We start from the raw sequence: 23,610 nt of genomic DNA, 5'->3' as shown, positions 1-23,610 counted from the left end.
AGGAGTCTTCCTGACTGAAGAGCGTGGTACAAATGCCCTTAGTAAGTAAGAGAGGAAGAAATAACCTCATCAATAAGAAATAACACACCATTTAAGAGGGTACAAATGGACCTGCAACATTCCTATTGTAAGGCTGTTAAGTGAAATTAGGATTGCCAACCCTTGCTGGCAGCTGCTTTTTCTTTTCTACATCTAACAACCTGCTCATTGGGTGACATAGGGCACGGGAATCAACATGACCCCCTATTAATGTTACCCCTGCTCCCCCCCCCAAATAATTTATGGTTGTTAAAGGTGCAGGAGCAGAAAGACCGGGGCTTTTCAAGTTAATTGGCAAGCCTAAAGAGTATCAGTGCCAGAGGGAGAAGGAAATTCAGCAGATAAAGTAGACTCAACTCCCTACATCTTCTTCCTTTTTTCCTGAAGGTTATCCTTCAGCTTCAATAGCTGCCCGGAAGATACCCAACTGCTGTGGTCTTTGGAGATTTTCTCCTCTTGCCCCACATGCCACAACTGTATGATGTCGTTCTCTCTACATAGAAAGTCAGCATGTTGGAGAGGGCTAGGCTACAGTCTCTCCCCCACCTCCATACTTGATTTCTTTGTGGGACAAACTTATTACATGGAAAAGCATACTGCCATGTCTCTCTCTCTCTCTCTCTCTCTCTCTCTCTCTCTCTCACTCTCTCTCTCTCTCTCTCTCTCTCTCTCACACACACACACTCAAACTGTTCATTCAGACATAGCCTTACCACTTTCCTGAGAACTAGGCCAGGGAACTAGGAAAAAATAACATTTAAACTGCACATTCAGGCAGTTTAGTGCTGTGTTTTGCTATATATAACATTGCTTATTCCTCTTCTTGACTTTGATCCATTACAGGTGTGGGGCATCTGTGGCCCTCCAGATGTTGCTCAACTATGGTTCCCATCAGCCCTAGCAACCATGGCCAATAGTCAGGGATGATAGGATTTGCAGTTCTGCAACCTCTGGAGGGCCAAAGGTTCTGCACACCTGGTCCTGCTAGTTAATGTTATAACAGAGAACCACAACCACGGCCGCAGATTCAGCTTCACTCATTTATTCTAACCTAGGTTAATGCACATTTTAAGTGCCCGGTTTTTACGGTTCCTTTGCAGGTGCTTGCCAGGGCAAGTGAGTGGGAGGTTAATTCTGGACTATAACCTTGGATTAGATGGAGCAGAAGCAATGTTAACAGCAAGAATAAAACACTCTGAACTACTTCAGCTTTGTGAAACAAAGTTCAAATAGCTTCATTATGTGTAAAAGGTGACTTTGTTCTATGTGTGTGTGTGTGTGTGTGTGTGTGTGTGACATAATACTTGTACCTTTGGAACCAAAACTCAGGTTAGATTTAGATGTGACTTGCTCTACTGATTTCTTAACGACAAACATGTAAACAGTTCCATGGTGCTGGGGACTAACACCTAAATGTGGCAGAAATTGTCAGCCTGTACATTTTGATTGTTCATTTATAAAATAGTGGGTTGGGTTTTTTTTAATATAGTCCCCTGAAGATGGCTTACACAGTACAAAAACAGAATGCAAGAAGTTTACAATAGGAGCAGCATTAAATATTTCATACGTTGGTCACTTAAAACAGAATACAATTCATTCACCCCTCCATGACATGTCATTCTTTCCCACCAAACCATAGCTTTTCTCCCTGCAGAGTGTTCTCTAGGGTTTAACATGTTGCTTCATCTGCATAGTGACAAAGTAATATGTGTTGTGGGGCTTAGAAGCTTTGGGGCAGGGCAGATAGTGACGACTGAGCTGGAAAAATAAGCCTCATGTTGCCATTGTGCTATCAAGATTTATGTCCATTTACCAGTGCCTGGATTGGCAGCTTAGATACGGCTGGGAGTACTGGTTTGCATAGAAAGAGCAATATAGCACCATAATGGCTGCTTATGCATACTTTCTTCACCTTTCCACTTTCCTCCCCCTCCTCCCATGTTCATGCGCCTTCCCTAGCTTCGTATCTGCTGCCAGTGACAAGAGAAATAAAGGGAGGGGCCTGTTGACACCCAAGGCTGTGCAGAGATGCCACAACTGGTTGCTGTTTATGTGGCCAGGCTGACTTTGATAGGTGACGATACCCTGTTACAGGTGCTACAAAATGCATTATTTGGACCTGAAATATTGGGGGGGGGGCGGTTTGCTTGCTTAGTTGGGTGACTAATGTGCCAATGCAGTGGCAATTCTTTTTAGAAAATTAAAAAATGTTATACACTGCGTCTGCTAGAGCAAGATACCTTTAGTTGAAAGTTTCTTAAACGCCATGACGGTATTTTGATGTTACAGAAATGGCAAAGGTGTGCCTACATTTTCATAGATGGTGAAAAAAACCCATGCTTTCTTGGTTCACCTCTTTCTACCTAGTATAAATGCCAGTTAAATTACTATTAGACACTAAAACAGCTAAATCAAAACTACTTAATCATTGGAGCCCATTTAAATATAAAATGTTCATGAGAGCAGAACAGCATTTGTTGCATCAACTTTAGCTCTTCCAGCCCTGAACAAAATATATGGACTGTATAGCTAGGCTGAGATTGGATGGATTCACCAAGGTTTATCGTTTGTATTCTGTGTAGGTGACAGATTTCCCATCACTATCTAGGGGTTTTTGCAGTGAGGGATATTCCTCTCATGGACTTGCTTGGCAGGCTTCTCTGCTGTGGTTGCTTCTTTGCATTACAATATTCGTCCTCCTCCCACAGAACTGGAATGTGTATTTTCACTTTCCAATAGAAAATTATGGAAGGAAGACTAATGCTACTATTCTGTACGTGTTACCTATTTTTTGCCAACAAAAAGGAAGCAAGAAGAACAGCCCTGTGTTCTCAGTTGGAAAGGAAATATAGTTCATAAAATTAGTACTTGTACATCAGCCTTGTGAATAACTAGCAAGCAGTGTTTGAAACTCCCATTGTCCTTGGCACATTTTGCGACTGGGAATTTCATTAGCATGATCAGTTTCTGAGCTCTGGGCGCAATACTGTGCCTAAGATTTCAGATTAAAACTGCAGTGGAAGGAAAGGAGGACCCTTTCCTGCCTCCCCAATTCTAGCTCCTCTCAGAAGACTGGAGAAGAGACCCTCTTAAGAATATTAGGGGGGTGGGCAGGGGAAGGACTAGACCATGTGAAAAATGAACATAATACTTTAGCTGCAGTTCATTCATTTTCAGATTTGTATTCTTGCTATAAAAAAGGACTCCTAGACATTCTGGGGGAAGGCTGTTGCTGCTCACACAGAATGGGAAATTGCTCATCAGGCATAAATGCTTCCTTGCAGAACCAGGTAGCCAACTAAAGATACATAACCATATAACATTGATTACACAAGCTCAATTTCATGTCGATACAAGTGCTAAATACTTGCCAAACATGTTACTGTTTCTCCCTGGAACCTGTCCACCCCCCAGACTGTGCATGGATTATTTTTGCTGCCATGCCCACACATTTAAATATTACAGAAACCACAATCAAATTTCAGAATCTAGTCCCAAAAATACGGTATTTCTTATTTAAAGATGGTTAGGCAAACTGGTACTTGTTTTTTACTTGTGCATGTCTTCCTAGCCCTTTCTCTGCTAGAATGTATACCTTGAAGCAAAAAGAAAAATACACTGAAATATCACTATTTATGTTTAATGATAATAGGCTTCACTCTAATGATAAAGGGCCTCCCTTAAGCAAGAGGCTATAAATCAGAAATCTTTAACAGGGAGGCCATTCTTTCTTTTATTTTGCAAACGTGGACCAAAAAGTAAGAGTAACTGCTTACTTCAATATTACTTGGCTAGGAGATGGGACTTAGGTCAGTTTTCTTGCCGACTCCTTTTCCTTACAGCACGCCATACTCTTCTCCCCTTAGACTTGTTCTTCCATGGCTTGCCTGGGCCACCCACCCACCTCTCTCCTCTGACGTGGTAGCATTGGTGTGACGTGGGCTGCAGCTGCAGAGCAGGATAGTTGATGTGATGCTCTCTTGTCGTGTCCTGACTCCTTCTCCACAGCTTACCTGGAGCCCCCAGTCACCTACCTCCTCCTAAGTGTTGTGCTGTTAACTAGGCCTGACCAAGGGAAAGTTTAAAAAATATTAATTTCATAAGTTTTGACATAGCAGTCTCTTTCCCTCTCCTTACCCCCCCCACCCCGAAAAACAATCTGTAGAAAGTAAAAGGTAAAGGGACCCCTGACCATTAGGTCCAGTCGTGGCCGACTCTGGGGTTGCGGCGCTCATCTCGCTTTATTGGCCGAGGGAGCCAGTGTACAGCTTCCGGGTCATGTGGCCAGCATGACTAAGCCGCTTCTGGCGAACCAGAGCAGCGCACGGAAACTTCGTTTACCTTCCCGCCGGAGCGGTACCTATTTATCTACTTGCACTTTGACATGCTTTTGAACTGCTAGGTTGGCAGGAGCAGGGACCGAACAACGGGAGCTCACCCCGTCGCAGGGATTCGAACTGATTGGCAAGTCCTAGGCTCTGTGGTTTAACCCACAGCGCCACCCGTGTCCCACTCTGTAGAAAGTAGCTGTGATTAATTGTTAATCTTGATATTTAGGTTTAAGAAATTGACATCAACTCCAGCAAACACACCTTCAGTTTTAAACTTCTTTGTGCGTTTTTTAACAGGAACTTCTTTGCTAAAAGGACAAAGGAACTCAAACCTGCTGTCCACAGTGCTCCTGGCTGGAAGTTGTTTGGAAAAGTCCCACCGAAAGAAAACATACAGAAAGACTCCAAGATAATTCAGCAGGTGAGCATCTGTAAAATGATATGCAAATCTTTTCCCATTTTGTCCTTGGAATTTCATAGAGCAGACTTCTGTAAGGTAGTCCTGCTTAATGTTAATTTATTTACTAGGGACTTCCACTCCTGCTAGTGTTGCTTGCCTACCCTGCCAACCCCACTGTCCCTCACAGGTCCTTCAGCCCTCCCAGACCCCTCACAGCTACTTCAGCTCCCCACCTGCCACCCCATTCCCCAATCTTCCTCTCCCATGGTTTGCCCCAAACTCTCCTCTCCCCCACAGACTGCTGGAAACTCTCTCCTCCCCACCCTTTCACAGATCACCCCAATCTCAAGATCCTGCTGCTCTGCCCCTTGCAGAGGAGAGGGGAATGAAGAGGAGAAAGTCTTTCTCCCCATGCTCTGTGCGGTTGCCCGGGGTGAAGAGGAGAGTTCTCTTCTTCTCTCCCCTTTTCTCTGCAGGTAGCAGTGGGATCTTGAGATTGGAGAAGTTATCTGGGGATGTGGAGTGGGGAGGTTTCAGTGAATTGTGGGTGGTGGTGGCAGCAGCAGCAAGGGTGGGGAGCATGGGAAGACCTGCCTGCTTGCTCAGCTGGGCTGCTTGCACATTCAGACCCCTATTGTGGGTGTAAAGGAAAGGTTGGGTGCCGGGTGGTGACACAAGGAGCATGGAAAGGTCTTCCTGGGCTACCTGCCTGCTCGCTGTGCTGGTCAGCCCACTCACACCCTCAGCCTGCCTGCTTTGCTGGCTGAATCTGCCTGCTGTTGCCGTGTGACTTGCAGCATGGCCACTTTTTTCCTTACAAAAACATTATGTAGTAAGATAATCATTTTTACCCTGCTCTTCAATCCTGAAGAGTTCCCACAGTACCTAAAACCCGTGCTTTTTTTCTAAAAGAAAATGTTCAGGGGTACTCTCATTTTCCTACTCATGTTGAAATACTGTCCCTGAATAAGGCCAAACTTAGATTCACAAAATGTTTAGGGGTTTGTGTACCTCCAGAAAAAAGCACTGCCTAAAACAATTAAAAGAAACTGCAGCTGAAACTTTTCAAGAATAGTTTTGAGTATATGTTTGCCTTAACAAATGGATGGAAATGTAAACAGAAGTTGCTAGTGCTTTGTGGCAGTCACTTGTAGTTGAATAGTTTACTCAGAACCCAAAAAATATTTTAGTCTGCATGCATAAGAATAATAAACTTTCTGTATCTGTGGAGGTGGGGAACAACTAATTTGGATTAGATGAGTCATAAAATGATGTGGCAGGGGTTCAAATTATGGCTTCAATTTAAGTTTAAATAGATAGGGTAGTTCTTGCATAAATGTACAAATAATTGCACAGTTGTTGCTTGGTAGTTGCTTGTGTGAATGTAGTCCATTGAAGAGATCTATTGGTAGAATATATTAAATCAAAGTAATTTAAATCTGCAAGAAAAGAATGGCTTTAAATTAGTTTTCCTATTCTGAAATAAATATATTTCCTGAAACAACATGCATCTTAGCTAGTTGCTAGAACAGAGGATGCTATTCAACGTTAGTTATACTTGGACCCATTGTAATCAAATATGTTGCCCCTTCTGAGTGTGACACTCATAGTCTTTATGCAACCTAGAAACATAATCCAAAATCTATACTTTTTGCGCTGCAGAACAGTATTGGTTTAGAGACTAGGTACATTTATAGTCATCTTGAATCAAATCCCATTGAACAAAGTGGGTTTTTGGATGGGAATGGACTGTTAAGAACTTTGTCTGGAATTTTGTAGATGTGTACGCTGGTTGTTACTAGGCAGAAGTAAATATCTGTGGTGTGTGTTTGGTAGTCCTAAATATTCCAAATTTGCAGCTTAACAAGTTGCAGAACTCAAGTAGTCTGCTTGTTTATGAAACTTGTAACTCACACTTCACTGGCTGGCTGGTATTGCTACAAATATTACAAAACTACCAAAACAATAAAACAGCAGTGCAGTGCAAGATAAAATGGTTAACCAGTAAATTTAACTGCAGTTTAATTGTGAGCTTAACCTTGCAGCAGCAGTTAGAGGACACACAAGAAATGCAAGATTTCTCATATGGGTTTGGTGGATGATACTGATGAGCTATGAGTTGGCTCTCATGAAACCTAGAGCCCTTGACAACTTCCTGATCCCAGTCTGGAAGGAAGCCAAAAATATGACTTTGTTATTTACAGTATTTCATCTTAGACATTTTGCATTACGGTTCATTCTTACACAGAAAAGCAACTATTAACTCCCTCACTCTCTCTCTGTGCTAAATGGGGGCAAGTTTTTTACATGTAGGCTTTAAACTACATGCCCTTTCAGATTTCACTGGACTCCCAACTCCCATGGTCTCTTACTTTTGGCTGTGCTGGCTGGGGTTGATGGGAATTGGTGTCCAGCACCCCTTGCTCTATGGGTTTTATTCGCTGTTGCCTGTGATATCCCATTCACACGGATCATTGCTGTGTAAGACTGCAGCCCAAATGGGACGATATGGTGGGGCAAATCTGGCCTGTGGGCCTGAGGTTCCAAAGCCCTCAACAACTAGTTGATTGTCAGGTGCTTCAGCACTGCACTTTGAGATGTATCCATCACCTGATGTCACTGTGACATCAGAGTGACTGGTAGCAAATTTTGGGGGTAAGCATGGGATTGTAGGGGGAGGAGAGGAAAATGAAGTTCTGTTGTGGAAGTGGATGTCCCACTTGTGTTCAGACAGTGTTGGATACAATCCTTTGTCTGTAATTCCTGAAAGAAAGATAATCCATTATTGTGTTCAAGCAAGGTGTCTCTTACCTTTGTATAGAACTTCAGTAATGGAGAGAATGAAATTCATGTTTTTAATCTCTACTGCCAGTCAGTGTTTCAACTTTTGACCCAGTGTTGCTGTGTTACTTTCCATACAACACTAAGGCAAATCTGACTGTTAAACAACTGTGTATTGGATGCATACCATTGAGACGTGCAACTTGCTTTCAGCTGCTAGGTTGTTAAAAGCAATGGTTATGCTGTTGTAAATGTTCATTTTGTTCTTAAAAAAAAAAAAATTCTGAATAAAAGCAATTGGTAAAGTGCATCTTCACTTGTGAAAAAGCCAGAAGATTTTACTTGAATCTTACTCTGAACCATTTCCCCATCATCCATTTTTAATAGCTTCGTTTGAAGTTTTAACCTCAATACGTTATTCATACTATGGTCTCATTTCTCAGTGAATAAACAAGCCATTTACTGTTACCTTGCACTTGAACCCTAAATCTAGTAAATCTATATATAGTAAGATATTCTAAAATTAAAAGCTGAAGCTGAATACAGACACTATGAAATTAACTTACATGCAGAAGTGCTTTAGTCGTAGAAGTTAATATTTCAGATATTGAAGTTGGATGTATTTATCATTGTGATGGATTTTGTTAATTGGATTTTTAAATCTCTGGCACAACACATGTGGCTATATACTGTCTGGTAAAAAAAATAAAAGCAGTAGTAACATTTTTTTCTGCACTATAAATGTGAAATGCATTTTTTGTACTTAAAAACAGCAAATAATACATAAGTTTTATGTTTTAACTTGCATATTGTTCCTTTTGTTCTAATATTTTCTTTAAACAGGAGTATTACATTTTCTGAATGCATGGCTTAAAAGAGTTATGCATGTATCTTATGCTTTGTATAGTTAGAAAGTGGTTTATCACAATGACAACGAACTCGTTGCTTTTGGAGGCAGAGAAATTGCTCTTATGTAACTTATTCTCTTTCAATCCAGACTCATTGAGACTTCCAGGGTTTCTGGGAAAGCATTCAGCTGACTTCTAGAAATAGTTTGGTGTTTAGAAAATAGTGAATCAAAATGCAGAACACTTCTGTGGAATGTGAATGATTTCCTGTAGAGTAGCTGTCAGTGAGGGTAAAAAGCATATTACCATTGACTAAGGCTGCATTCCTAGGTACACTTACTTGGTAGTAATCCCCAGTGAAGTCAACAGAACTTACTTCCAAAAAGGCATCCTTAGGGTTACACTGTTTATGATTTGGACTCTTGTAAGTTTACAAGCAAAGCTACAGAAAAATCAGTTATATCAGAGGTCTGGTCATGTTTCAGTTGCTTTGCTTCAGGATAATGGTCAGGGTCCAGGGTGCTATGAAATTAGTTTTGATCACTTCTCCATTCCCACTTCCTCCTTTTATTTCGTCTGTTCTCCTTTCCTCATTTGTGCTGCATGACAATTTTTAAAACAAAGAACAGTTTGCAATAATGTCAGAAAGGTTGTTCAAAGAAAATAATAATGCAATCCCAGTGGAACATCTGTATCACTCACTATTTGCATGAGACTAAGCAGCTATTTTGATCTCCACTGAAGAATCAGGCAGAGCAATCCTACGGTTGGGTAGGGAGGAGCAAAGGTGGAAGAACTGCCAAGCCTGCGCCAGCGGAGCAAAATAAGTGTGTGTGTGTGTGTGTGTGTGTGTGTGTGTGTGTAATCTGCAATCTGCATTTTCCTTCCCCCTGTATCTTTCATCTTTTAAAAACTTTGCTTCCCATTGGTTTTCCCTCACTCCAGCAACATGTCAAGCAGGGCCGTCTTAACCATTGGCGCTAGGGGTGCACGGCACCCGGGCGCTGGGTTCTCGGGCACCAGGCTGAGAGTCCGGGGCCAAGCGTTGGAGTCCGGGGAAGAGCTGCTAACAGCCGAGCAGAGCAGAGCCTGTCGGAGCACCACGGGGTCTTCTGCTGTGGGCGGCTCTTTCCCGGACTCCAACGCTCGGCCCCAAACTCTCACCAAGCCGCTTACAGCGCTCCAGCGGGCTCTGCTCTGCTTGACTGTCGGCTCTTGCTCCAGCTACATGGCGGCTAATTGTTTCGGCACCGTGCTCAGAGCATCGTATAATATGGGCACTGCATGACACATCCTGTTGCATGCACCGAGCTGCAGGTTCCTTTGTTGGCTTTTCGCTGTCGGCGCACGCTCCCAGCACAGAATGACAGGGAATGCAAGCAGCAGCAGAGGAAACATCTTCGGGCGGGATCCACCGACGGCAGCAACAAAACCTGACGAATAGGAGTGCGCGGATCCCATCCAGAGATTTTTCCTCTGCTGCCACTTGCATTCCCCATCGTTCTGCGCTGGCACCTCACGTTGGGCAGCACTGGGAGCGTGCACCGACAGCGGAAAAGCCAACAAGGAGCCCTCAGCTTGGCACACGCAACAGGATGTGTCGCGCAGCGCCCACACTACGCGTGTTACACGTGCGGCCAAAACAGTTAGCCGCCATGCAGGGGGGGAGGCAGCGGGTGTACAGCACTGCGACTGTGCCACCCGACATTCTCCCCCCCAGCATGGAACCCGCACCCACCTTCATATGCCCCACAACCCTTCTAAAGGTAAACAACTATTTCTTTTAAAAAAGGTGAACAACTTTGGCGGTTCTCTCCCTTAAAAAAGTCAACAACTTTGGACAACCTAGGGGCGCCGGGCGGATCTTTGCACCCCGGTGCTGCATATGCTTAAGATGGCCCTGATGACAAATGTCAGGTCTGGAAGTGGTTGCTCACGAGTAACCAGACAGGACTCCGACCTGTCTTTCACAGGTTTTATTGGTGCAAACTATTTACAGTGCAGAACCCCAAAGTTCATGTCCGTCTCAGTCACTTGCAGAATCTGGGAGTGGCCCCTTCCGGTTTCTCCCCCAACATAAGAACTTAGACACCCCAAATCTCCGCCTCCCCTCCTTACATTTCACCCCTCTGCGCAAGCTGGGTGACAGAAACGGCATGTCTGTTTCCTGGCCAGCTGGGCTAGGTGAGGCTCTTGGGCTCTCAGTCGCATTTTCGAGCCCTCCCCTCGCCTGGCTATCCACTTCCCGCTCTGCTCCACTGGAGGTGTGGCTTCCCTCGCTGCTGGAGGAGGAGCTGCTCCTCAGCAGCGTTGGAGGCTCTCTTTATTCTCCTGCCCCCCTCCCCTGTTGCGATGGCAGTCCCCTGACATCAAGTATAGCACACTTTGCTTCCCTGACACTCCCTTGAAATACATACTCCTGCTGCCAGAGAACCGAAGGCAGAAGAGTAACAGCATCAGTGATTTCATTGATTGTAACAAGGTAGTCTCTCTTTGCCTGCAGAGAGGAAGATCTGGAAATTTTTATGGGCTCAGATCCCTCCCAGTGTCCATAGGATTGTGCCCTTTAAAAAAACAATCAGTATATTATCTGGCAGAAAAAAAGGATACATTTTTCTTCTTCTGCATACAACCACTTACTTCTAAATACTTGTCATGGTATCAGCATGGATTGAAATATGTGATGAATAGCAACATTTCATGTTTTTTTCTCTATCTGAAAAACTTACGTGGTAGACTGCATTCTTTAAAGTGCCTCATTAGCAGTTTTTGTTTGGGATGGGAATAATTGCAGCTCCTAAAATCAGCAATGTTACTTCCTTTTTTTAAAAAAATAAGCTTGACTTTTCTCTCCTTTTTGCTCACCACTTCCTTTTATTTCTCTCACTGTCCTGGTAATCTCTCACTATACATGTGTATGAAATTTTAAAGTTCTTTAGCAATCTCTAGAGTGTCAGGCTTCCTTAGAAATTGGTTTAAAAGCAGCTGAATGGTACTAGTCATAGGAAATTGGACAGGGTGTCTGTCAGTGTTCGAAACTTCCATTGTTCTCAGTGCATTTTGCGACAGGGAATTTCATTAGCACAAGCAGTTTTTGAGCTCAGGACACAATACTGCACCCTGAGATTTCAGATTAAAACCGCAGAGTGGAAGGAAAGGAGGACCCTTTTCTCCCTCCCCAATTCTAGCTCCTCTCTGAAGACTGGAGAAGAGACCCTCTTAAGAATATAAGGGGGGTGGGCAGGGGAAGGACTAGACCATGTGAAAAATGAACATAGTATTTTAGCTGTAGTTCATTTTCAGCTTTGTATTCTTGTTATAAAAAAGCGCACCTGGACATTCCATTGTTGCGCCCATAACCTAAATTTAAAGTGCTATTTGGTTCCTAGCTTTCATCTCTCAGTTTCTAACACTGCAGGGTGTCCAAGGGTGGTTTGAGCTTTAGTTTATTGAATAGTGGTATTTCTAAAAAGCAATATGATAAGGACACATTGGCTTGCTATTTAAAGAAAAACTCGGTCTTTCTGTCCAAGCTCCATGGAGTGTCTAAAATAGCTCAGCAAAGGTGATGTTAATTGACACTTTCCAATTAAATTGTTTGGAACATTCATATTGATCCTATGACCTACGGTATTCTGTAACATCTGTTACCCATATAAATGAGCATGGTTTATTGCCCGCAAACAATGAAGATCAGCGAAAGTATGTTAAACCAGCAACTAAGTATGTTAAACCAGTTAACGAAGTTCCTTGCTTGCTAATACAACCTACTACAACACTGACACAATGTGGGCAAATGTTTATCCCATCAGAGAGGTGCTTCCAAGGTTATGGGAAAAGATTCCTAGATAACTTGGTGCGCTTAGCGCGTGAGCTTTTGCTATCAAGATTCCTGGTATCTTAGTTAAACTACCTATCCCATGTTCATAGACTTTTTGGAATAATGTTGCCATAGTGGGTGGCCGATCTGTCACTAGATCTCCCAAGGACAAATTTGCTGGGCCCTGGAAGGCTGCTAGTTGATTTGCCAACCAGTGTTCATACTGAGGTCATTCGCTTTTTCTGGCATGGCGAACCTCTCTAGGTTTGAAGTATACGTTTGGTCACCTTGCTATTAGTTTGGCAGGGTTTACATCTTATTCTCAGTAGTCCCTGTTTCTGCCCCTCCTGATACGTGAAGACATAATATTAGTCAATTTGTACAGCCTTTTCAGTACTGCTTCAGGTGTGACACAGTCTGTTTTTGTGTTAGTTACCGTATTTTTTGCTCTATAAGATGCACCGGACCACAAGACGCACCTAGTTTTTGGAGGAGGAAAACAAGAAGAAAAAAAATTCTGAATCTCAGAAGCCAGAACAGCAAGAGGGATTGCTACACAGTGAAAGCAGCAATCTCTTTTGCTGTTCTGGCTTCTGGGATAGCTGCACAGCCTGCATTCGCTCCATAAGACGCACATACATTTCCCCTTACTTTTTAGGAGGGAAAAAGTGAGTCTTATAGAGCAAAAAATATGGTATGTAGGGAGCAATCTAAACTCCTCCCTGGCACGAAAGGGGTTTTATGGAGTGGCAAGACCACCACTGCATCTGCAGCTGTGCTGCGCATGGGGGCGAGCAGGCAGATTGCTGTGCCAGTCTGGAGCTGGAGCAGTGACCAGGCCCACATGGGGCCCAAGGCCACTATGTGGCATCAGCAGGGATGGCTTGGGATATACCGTATTTTTCTGTGTATTACACGACCCCTATTTTTTGGGACTGTAAATTGAGGAAATGGGGGGTGATTGCCCAGAGTTGTTGAGTTTCTATGGGGGGGGGGTGCCAACGATCATTCACCCGCCTGACCGTCGCTGCCAAACAAACGCCTCTACGAAGCCACCGATCGCCTGCTCGTTCGCTGCCAGCAGCCGCCAATCGCCAGCAGGCTTTGCTGCACCATCCAATCACCCACCGAATCACTGATTGTAATCTACTGCTTGCAGCCACTAATCGCATGTCCCCCTCTGCACTATCCGTGTATAAGATGACTCCCAATTTTTAAGAATTAATTTTAATATGAAAACCTTGTCTTATACACGGGAAAATACGGTAATTTATCCTGGCCAGCTCAGCTCGACTGCTTTCACTCCGGAGGCCGTGGCCAGTGGAAGGCTGGTAAGAGACCAGCAGCCCTGTTGGGAGGGGTTTGATTTGGGTGGAGGTGCATTTGCCCAATCCAGCCCCTGCCAGCCTGGCCCAAAGGAGGTTTGAATTGCTCTGCTAGTTTAGGACATTGGTCCCTTGATGCATCTTTACTGCCGTGCCAAATGCTTCTTAAACAGAAATGAATGCTAAGATAGATCTGAATTTAAACATCCAAATCATTTCCTGTCGACTTTCTTCCCTGCTTAGTCCTCGTGGAACCATTCATTTTAGCTATCTAAAACATATGCACCTCACTAAAAAGATTTAAAACTAGTAGAATTTACATATAAGCTTATCAAAAATACCAGAGAGAAGCCAAATGTATGTTTCCACAGATGTTACCTTTTAGAGTGGGCCTTTCTAATTGAGAAGATCTGAAGACTGCTGGCTAGGGCATGACTTGGCTATGAAGGCCGTAACGGATTATTATTTTTGTCCTCTTTACGTATTATACAATCTGTTCCTTAAACACTCGGTGGTTTTTTGATAGAAGCTTTGAATTTTAGCTTTTAATGTAGAGTATGGGTATATGTCTTAAATCTGCCCAATGCCTCAATCTCAATCTGCATTGGAATTGAACATGAGCATGCTTGAAAAAGCAGTACGCACTGGTGGTCCATATAAACTGTAAAGAAGAACATAAAGTTTGCATGCATGTTGCTGTATATTAATGACTGTCAATTGTTTCTCTAAGGATTTACTTCTGTTTTTCTCATTAGGATGAAAGTTCTGGCAGTGTTGCATCAGTATCTACACTCAATCTATTAAACACAGGGGTATGAAATTTAATATTTTTCTATCACCTTATATGCCATGCATGGGATCTTTTTAGCAATCATTGAATTAGATGGCATATCACATAATTGTAGCATGAGTTAACAGTACTAACTCATCAAGTCACTGAATACCATTATTGAAAAGCAAGTTTTACTCATTTCCCTTGTTCACAGTTTGCAAATTTGATATGATTTTCTTTGTTTTGTTTCTTTCATTTGAAAATGTATCCAGATTAATTGTTGCAGTTGAATGAAATATTCATTCTTGTTCACTTAGCATGTGGCTTTCAGCAATTTTTAAGCAATAGTCTACAAATGTTTTCAGCAACTTCACTGACGTCTGGCTGTATAGTGAAATTAAATAATTGCAACAGTTTCCAATGTTAAAGGTCGCCATTCCAAGTGGACTGGTGAAGGGAAAATATGCCAGAGTTGAGCTTGACAAAGTCTGAAGCTATATTATAGTGCAAGGAGAACTTCCTTAAAAGCAAAGGACTCTGTTTTTTTTCCTTGACTAGCTTACTCATAGTAAGCTCTTATCCATGGAGCAATACCATTGTATTAAGACCAACTATTGCTCTCTGTTCTGCCACTATTATCTATGAGCAACAAGCCTTGGTGCTTTTCTAGATAACTGATTAAATAATGAATACGCCATCTAAATTGGGGGTGCGATCAGCTTAAAAAATGTGTACCCCTCCGTTCTCTTCTTCACTCAAAACTCAGGGTGGCTGTAGATCACTGCTTATTAACATGTTAAACTAAATTCTCTTAGTATCTTGAACCTTAATCCCAGCCCAGTCTAAAGTAGTATGTATTTGAAAAGCCGATTTTCAGGCCGTCTTGACTAATGAGTCATTTAGATGTTATTTCCTCTTTCAACCATTTAATCCCCTAGTTTCTAACTATTCATTTGTTTAGTAGCTTTGAATAGGGAACAGCCCAGTGGCGTAGCGTGGGGGGTGCCAGGGGTGCCGGCCGCACCGGGCGCAACTTCTGGGGGGGGCGCGAGTCCAGAGGGAAGGGGAACGCCCCTCGCTCAGCCCGCGCATCCCTCGCCCGCCGGCAGCTTCTCCTCCTCGCCTCGCTCAGCGCCGCCGCCGCGGATGCCGCCCAGACCCCCCAGCGCCCAGGGCCATTTCCCGGGGAGCCTCCTCTGGCACATGCCCCGCGCAGGAGGAGGAGGGGGAGGCGGCTCCGGGATGCTCCCTCCCGCCCCGGGAGGCAGAACGCAACGCACAACACACACACACCCTGTCGCCCCCGCGGCAGAGCAAGGCAGCCAGACGCGGAGCAGGGAGAAAGGCTCGGGCTCACCTTGGGGCAGCCTCCGGAGAAGCGAGTCCCGAGGAGGAGGAGGAGGAGGAGGAGGAGGAGGAGGAGGAGAAGCCGCCGCTGCCGCTGCCGCCGCCGCCGTGCGCCCCCAGCACCGGGAGAGAGGCCGCTGGCCGCCCGGCGGGCCGTGGTTCCTTCCTCCGTCGGGCGCCCAAGGGGAGGGGGCTTTGGCTGCCTCGGCCCGCGGGGGCTCCACAAATAATAAATTTAATAAATTCCTTTTTTTTAAATAAGATATTTATTAAAGTTTTCAATTTTATACAAAGAGAAAAATGCAAAAAATAGAAAAAATATATATTAAAAACACATAAAATTCACAACTTATTTTTCAATAACATATTTCCCTGACCTCCTCATACTATAATAATAATAATAATAATAATTTATTATTTATACCCCGCCCATCTGGCTGGGTTTCCCCAGCCACTCTGGGCGGCTTCCAAAAGAATATTAAAATACTATGATACATCAAACATTAAAAGCTTCCCTAAACAGGGCTGCCTTCAGATGTCTTCTAAAAGTCTGGTAGTTGTTGTTCTCTTTGACATCTGGTGGGAGGGCGTTCCACAGGGAGGGCGCCACTACCGAGAAGGCCCTCTGCCTGGTTCCCTGTAACTTGGCTTCTCGCAGTGAGGGAACCGCCAGAAGGCCCTCGGTGCTGGACCTCAGTGTCCGGGTAGAACGATGGAGGTGGAGACGCTCCTTCAGGTATACTGGACCGAGGCCGTTTAGGGCTTTAAAGGTCAGCACCAACACTTTGAATTGTGCTCGGAAACGTACTGGGAGCCAATGTAGGTCTTTCAAGACCGGTGTTATATGGTCTCGGCGGCTGTTCCCAGTCACCAGTCTGGCTGCTGCATTCTGGATTAGTTGTAGTTTCCGGGTCACCTTCAAAGGTAGCCCCACGTAGAGTGCATTGCAGTAGTCCAAGCGGGAGATAACCAGAGCATGCACCACTCTGGCGAGGCAGTCCGCGGGCAGATAGGGTCTCAACCTACGTACCAGATGGAGCTGGTACACAGCTGCCCTGGACACGGATTTAACCTGTGCCTCCATGGACAACTGTGAGTCCAAAATGACTCCCAGGCTGCGCACCTGGTCCTTCAGGGGCACGGTTACCCCATTCAGGACCAGGGAATCCCCCACACCTGCCCGCCTCCTGTCCCCCAGAAACAGTACTTCTGTCTTGTCAGGATTCAACCTCAATCTGTTTGCCGCCATCCATCCTCCAACCGCCTCCAGACACTCACACAGGACCTTCACCGCCTTCACTGGTTCTGATTTAAAGGAGAGGTAGAGCTGGGTGTCATCTGCATACTGATGAACACCCAGTCCAAACCCCCTGATGATCTCTCCCAGCGGCTTCATATAGATATTAAAAAGCATGGGGGAGAGGACAGAACCCTGAGGCACCCCACAAGTGAGAGCCCAAGGGTCTGAACACTCATCCCCCACCACCACTTTCTGAACACGGCCCAGGAGGAAGGAGCGGAACCACTGTATGACAGTGCCCCCAGCTCCCAGCCCCTCAAGACGGTCCAGAAGGATGTTATGGTCGATGGTATCAAACGCCGCTGAGAGATCCAGCAGAACTAGGAAACAGCTCTCACCTTTGTCCCTAGCCCGCCAGAGATCATCAACCAGTGCGACCAAGGCAGTTTCAGTCCCGTGATGAGGCCTGAATCCCGATTGGAAGGGATCCAAATGGTCCGCTTCTTCCAGGCGTGCCTGGAGTTGTTCAGCAACCACTCGCTCAATCACCTCATACCTCCCCTTCTTGTTTTCTAGTTCAAATTATTTGTTCAGCAAATCCTTATCTCATAGCATTACCGCTAAATAACACCTTATTTTCTATCCAAGTTCTTGAAACTTAAACTTTTACTTTAAAAAACCATTTTTTCATAACCTTTTATACCATTACAGCTAGAAACCACTTAACGTAATTTCAATCCAACATCATTCAACATTCCTTAATATTGCAGTATTTCTGTAAATAGTCCTTAAATTTCTTCCAATCTTCTTCTGCCGACTCTTCTCCCTGGTTGCGGATTCTGCCAGTCATTTCTGCCAATCCCATGCAGTCAATCAACTTCATCTGCCATTCTTCCAGAGTGGGTAAATCTTGCGTCTTCCAATACTTTGCAATGAGTATTCTTGCTGCTGTTGTAGCATACATAAAAAAAGTTCTATCTTTTTTAACACCAACTGGCCAACCCAGTGGCGTAGCATGGGGGGTGCAGGGGGGGCCGGCCACACCGGGCGCAACATCTGGGGTTAGGGCAAATCCATGGGTTAGGGGGCGCAAATCCACAGGTTAGGGGGCGCAAATCCATGGGTTAGGGGGCGCAAATTACTTGCCTTGCCCCGGGTGCTGACAACCCACGCTACGCCACTGGAACAGCCTGCAGTAAGAATATTGGCATTTGAATGGGGTCATGTCGGATAGGAGTCCTATTTTCTCCTCTTCGTCAAATACACTACTAGATCAAAGTGTCAGGATCCCCATCTGTTAGTAACATAATTGGACACATGCTGAGAGAATAGGAGAATATTTTGGCAGATGTAAGAGAGCTCAGATTGTTGGAGCTAGTCCCTTTCCTCCCTTTTCTTCCTGTTTATCTTGGTTATGTTAAGCATTCTTTTCTGCCTTTAAAATATTTGAGTGCCTTTCTTTGAATTATTATTATTATTTGCTTGTTAAGGCCTTAAGGGTTAAAAAAGCGCAAATGTTAACCCTAAAAAAATGGAACACCCTTTCCCCCTCCTCTATGTGTTTTGTTGCTGTGGGGATGGGGGTGGAGTGGGAGGAAGGATGGCATTGAGTTGCAGTGCCTTGTGAATCCTGACACTTGAATCTATTGGAACTTGATCATCAGTAGCACTGAAATGATATTGTTTTCTTTAGAGAGAGTGGAAATGCTGATAGGCTGACTCTGCTTCCTCATCTTTCATTCTCTCCAATTTCCCTTTCTTGGGGTAATTGTATGTCTGTTGCCATATCTACTGCCATTCACACTCTGCTTTTTCAAATTCCTTTAAACCTATTTATAAGGCTTGCTTTTTAATATCTTCTGAGTTGCCTTTGCTATAATGTATCAGCAACTCCTCTCTCTGATGCAAATTCCTGAACTTAAAAAGGTGCACCTCTATACACTGGCTTTTGACACTTGATGTATTTTTAGGACCCAGGTTATTCTGTAATTTTAAGTTGTTTTAAACTATTTTTAAACATTGTGCTTTTATTATTGTAACCCACCTTGGAACAACAACAACAAGCTAACCCTTAGGTTTGGAGTTCTTATTTGTTAGTGGCAAGGTAGACTTGTCAAGAACAATGAAGCACTTGGGTTTCAGTTTGATGAATATAACATGTAGTGGATTCCGCACTTCATTTGAACACAGTCTTTGTTTCATATCCCAGAGAATGATGCTACTTACAGCAAGGGGGGGAAGTGAGTGACATGGTGCCCCTACCAGAGATTGTCTAAAATACACTTTCATAACACTATGACAAAGGGTTTTCTTCTTTGCTTCCCACAGTTATCTTGGGATCTCCATTTATAGATTATCCTGGTTCAATTTATTGGGTGGATGGTCGGAATTATCAAGAGACTAGACAGAGTTGGAGAACTCTGTTCAGTTGGCTGGGTATCTGCAATCTGATGCTAGGAATCTATTTTCTTCTTCAGTGCAAGGACCAGGAATAGTATCTTATCAGGCATCTGATCTTACAAAGCACACACATTTTTTTAAGAGTGTCGCTGCCTGAAAGCTTATGATTTAATAGACATACCACCAGAGGAAAAAGCGATGGAGCAGGGAATATGTATAGAACTATCAGATGTTTAAAGTTTTAATGAAGAAAAATTCCCAACCCAGTAAGGTATTATTGGAGTTGGGGCGCTTTAAGATCAGCCTTCCCCAACCGGGTGCCCACCAGTGGTTATGCAAGCTGGGACTGATGGGAGCTTTAAATATATGGAGGGCACCAGGTTCGGAAACACTGCTTAGGATGCTGTTACATGCTTCTCAACTGAACATTTGGGGCAGCATCACACATTATGCAGTGATTACCCTGTTACACTAGTGTTTCTCCCTGGAAACATAACGTGTGAATGATATGCTTTAAGCCAATGCATTACATATTTTTTGGAGCTGTCATAATAGTCTGATATGGTTAATAACTGGTGCACTCCAGATATGTTGGGCCACAACTCCCATCAGTTCCCACCAGCATGACCCAAGTCAGGAATGATGGAACTATTATAGTCCAAGTATCTAGAGGCCACCAGGTTGGGAAAAGCTCCCCTAAGGGAGGTATAAGGTAGGAATAGTCAGTTTCTTGCCATGCATGGTTATCTTCATAAGAAACACTGAATTTCATCTCTCTGATATTCCTTCCATACCTCACATTATGTCAAATAAGGTTTGTCAATTGGCAGTCCAGAAACTCAATGTTAGGAACATACAGTAGTTATTTTATTTTTACTTTTAGTCCATGCACATAAAGTAGCCTCTTGAAATGATTGCTACGCAGGCAGTTGAGGTTCATGAACATATTTGATATCTCCTTGGCTGGTGTTTATAGCCAAGAACAAGTCACAAGGCAACAGTGTTAACTTTAATTTTACACAGTCAGAAATACACACAATTGCTCAAATGGCAAAGCATTCAAACAAGCTTGCTTTCAGTTTGTCACATCACAAAATAAACAAGGAGTTAAGTGTTCAGAGTCTTGCATCTCTTCCTTGCCCTTTATGCATTCAGTACTGACACAAGGAAACTCGTGTCCAAAATGGCATTCTTAATTGATTTTCTATCTTACAGACAGTAGCAATTGTCAAGAAATTGCTGTGTGCAGGAGGTACCTGTCTCAACTAGCCTATCTAAAAGTGCTTTAGCAAAGGCTGAATGTAGCTGGTGTTTGCACTGTGCAGGCACAGAAACTGGTATTAGGTCCAGAATTCAGTAGCCTGATAATTTCTAGTCTTTGTGGCTGGGAAGATAAACTTGGAAATATTGTGGGTAGTGCCCGGTAAAAATTAAAACAACAACAAACAAAACAGATGAGGCAGGGTAGGGTTTCTAGGGCAGGGCTTCTAATGGTCACAGGGTGAAGCTTTATTGTACTGAAGAGTTTCCTGCTACTATCTACGATTAGCAGACATTTAAGCAGAGTGAGCAAACAGAATTTATGCAGGGTGCAGATCTTGCATTATCTTGGCACAAACCTTTTACCAGCATAAAGTATACACAGCCCTAACTGTGACTAATCAGCCTGGCAAGCATCTATACTTTTATGTGTTCACTGGCACAACATTTATCTTTTTTTGCACTCCATTGCATAACTTATAAAAATGTATTTATTGCTTCTAACATTCTCTGAATAGATGCTTTCCCCAGCCTCTTAATTTGACCTTCTGAAAACGTCCAAAGGTCAGTTACCTTTCCCATGTCTGGAGGACAGTAGCTCCCATTAATGGGTCTGTTGAAGTCTTCTAGCCATTGTAGTTGTGAAGACAAGCTTGGAAATATTATGGGTAGTGGCTGGTAAGGCCAGCCATGTTTGGCAGAATTGAATCTTGCTGATTCTAGTGAGTCATTTCATCCCCAATAATTGAGATTAGGATATCTGCTACATCTGAAATATGTAAATTATATTTCTGAATATTTATGTTCGGCTGAAAAATCATCTGTGCAGTTGCCATAAATGTATTTAACGTAGTGCCAAAAACATGGTAATGTAAATGGTGTGGCCTTTTCATTTATGTTGTAGCTGTCCCAGCAGCATTCTCTAAAGCAATAATAATGCTGTGGGTTGATGCCAAATAAGTGCTGCAATCTATACAACCCTGTCGCTGCATCAGGCAGGGAACCCCTCTTTTAGCTGTCTGACCAAACCATAACTGATGAATTTGATGCCACAGTAAGTTGCCATGGTTGGATGCTTTAAATGAAGTGGTATTCTTGTTCTCCAGCCAACATGCTTGCAAAAGCGAAGCCACAAGCCTCCTGTGCCTTGCTCCGATTCTGAATGCTAGCAAACGGTGTCCAAAATAGCCAAACTCCTTTTAAAAGGTGGCACCAAACTTTTATTATGTTATGAAAACTCATCCTCTGTTAGGCCCTCATATAGTATTGATATTTTGGCAGAAGGGATTTCTGAATAGTTGAGGGGTTTGGGGGGTTGGTTGGGTTTTTTTGGTTTTTTTTTTTACATTTTAGGTGTACCAAATTAATTAAGGAGCTTTATCTGGTTGGCCACAGTCAGAACAGGATGCTGGACTTAATGACCTTTGGTCTGATCCAGGAGGGCTCTTAGGTTCTAGCCATGCATTTTAAAGGCAAAGATAAAGTTTTCATGAGAAAATTAGTTTGCTTGCTTTGTACTTCTTGGTGCATATAATTTTTACCTCTGTAGCTGCTGCAAATCCAGTTATTTAGAACAGCATATTTTTTCAGTTCAACTGATTTGTTGCTTTTTATGTTTTGAAATGGGCTAGGTCTGTGGAATTTAGCAGTGTATTTGAGATATTTTTAATGGGGGGGGGGAGATTTGATTCAGTATGTAGCAGTATTTTGCCCTGATCTCCTTTATACTAAAGAGTGGCCAAACCTCTAGTGTAGTCGTTACTGCAAAACCACTGTGGGTACAGTTCTTTGATACAAACCTTTTAGATTGTGGTTTGGCCACAATTAATGTTTCACCTCACTTTTTAATACAATCAGCAAGAATGTGTGTTGGTGAGGAAGAAACATATGCTTTATAATTATTTTCTGTATAATTATTTTCTGTATAATCAACCTAAGTTGATCAACATTTTTATCTGATAGCAGGGTGGTGGTATACATTCAGATTACCATACTACTGACAACTGAGATAGTAAAGACAGTGGCTTTGTCAGACATGGTTTATCATTACAGGAATGAGCCCATAGTAAGCCTTGTGCTTGTAGACTTTCCTGTCCCCCTTCTGTCCTTCCTGTGTGATTGGGAAGAGCAGTTCAAATGCACTTACTTCTGTTTTACACTAATCACAGTTAAGTGTTATGTCTAAACCAGGACAAACTTAACTATGGTTAGTTGAAACTTGTGAACTTCAAACCATAACGGTAAACCGTAGTTTAGCACTAGGTTACATCAGAATGGGACCAGAAACTTTCAATAAGTAGCAGATTATTTCTCTTGTCTTGCTTCCTCCTTTTATATGGATTTTCCACACGCTGTAATTTGCAGAACATTTACTCTTTCAGCTTGTGTTGGTTACAACACGATTACTAGATGCAGCGCCTTTTGCTCTGTCCTGAGTCTCAAGCTGATACTGTGCATGGCTGCTAGCAATATTCATCTGACTCTGAAGTTGTCGTTACCTAGGCGACTCATAGCTTCATTGATGGAAGCTTAAACTGTTGCCATTTATCCCATCTGTGGATCAACTAAAATTATATCATTCAATCTTGTTTAGGAGTATGAAGCACGAACAGGAAAAACATGTAAACCTGTACCCCAAGCGACAAGACGTAGACACTTTGAATTTGAGCCACTTTCAACTACTGCTCTTATTTTGGAGGATCGACCATCGTAAGTCGCTACGAGTTCTTTTGAAAGCAGAGTATCAGTTTCATGTCAAAGCAGGTTGTTATGACCAAAGTTATGCCTGGAAGGATTTGCCTCCCTCCTCCTGAAGATCATATCAAAATTTAATGTTGGTTTTTGTGGTGCACAGAAATGTTCATTCAGGTAGCCCTTCAGATACCCTTGCCCTAAGTTGTAAATGACTTCCTAGATCCATCCCAGCAACTTGAATTATGTCCGGAAACAAACGATGAAGGTTTGTACTATAAATATTGTATAATGTGGGTCAGTCTTACCTTTTCCCTTATTTATAGTCTGCCTGCCTCCTGAGATATTGGGCATAA

At 43.3% G+C, this 23,610-nt stretch overlaps 1 protein-coding gene across 4 annotated transcripts in view; it reads left to right on the top strand.

Moving 5' to 3' along the window:
- Positions 1 to 23,610, top strand: part of TBC1D12 (TBC1 domain family member 12) — a 47,391-nt gene that overhangs the window by 8,925 nt on the left and 14,856 nt on the right. For 3 of the 4 annotated variants that reach the window (XM_081004555.1, XM_081004558.1, XM_081004557.1), the window contains exons 2-4: positions 4,668 to 4,791; positions 14,300 to 14,356; positions 23,157 to 23,272. In XM_081004555.1, the coding sequence (XP_080860681.1) occupies positions 4,668 to 4,791; positions 14,300 to 14,356; positions 23,157 to 23,272 (297 nt within the window). The remainder of the gene's footprint in view (positions 1 to 4,667; positions 4,792 to 14,299; positions 14,357 to 23,156; positions 23,273 to 23,610) is intronic. The other variant, XM_081004556.1, reaches the window with a different exon arrangement.

Source organism: Podarcis pityusensis (genome assembly GCF_964106645.2).
Source record: "Podarcis pityusensis genome assembly, chromosome: 5".
In the NCBI taxonomy this organism is placed as follows: Eukaryota; Metazoa; Chordata; class Lepidosauria; order Squamata; family Lacertidae; genus Podarcis; species Podarcis pityusensis.
This window is presented reverse-complemented; position numbering and strand designations above follow the sequence as displayed.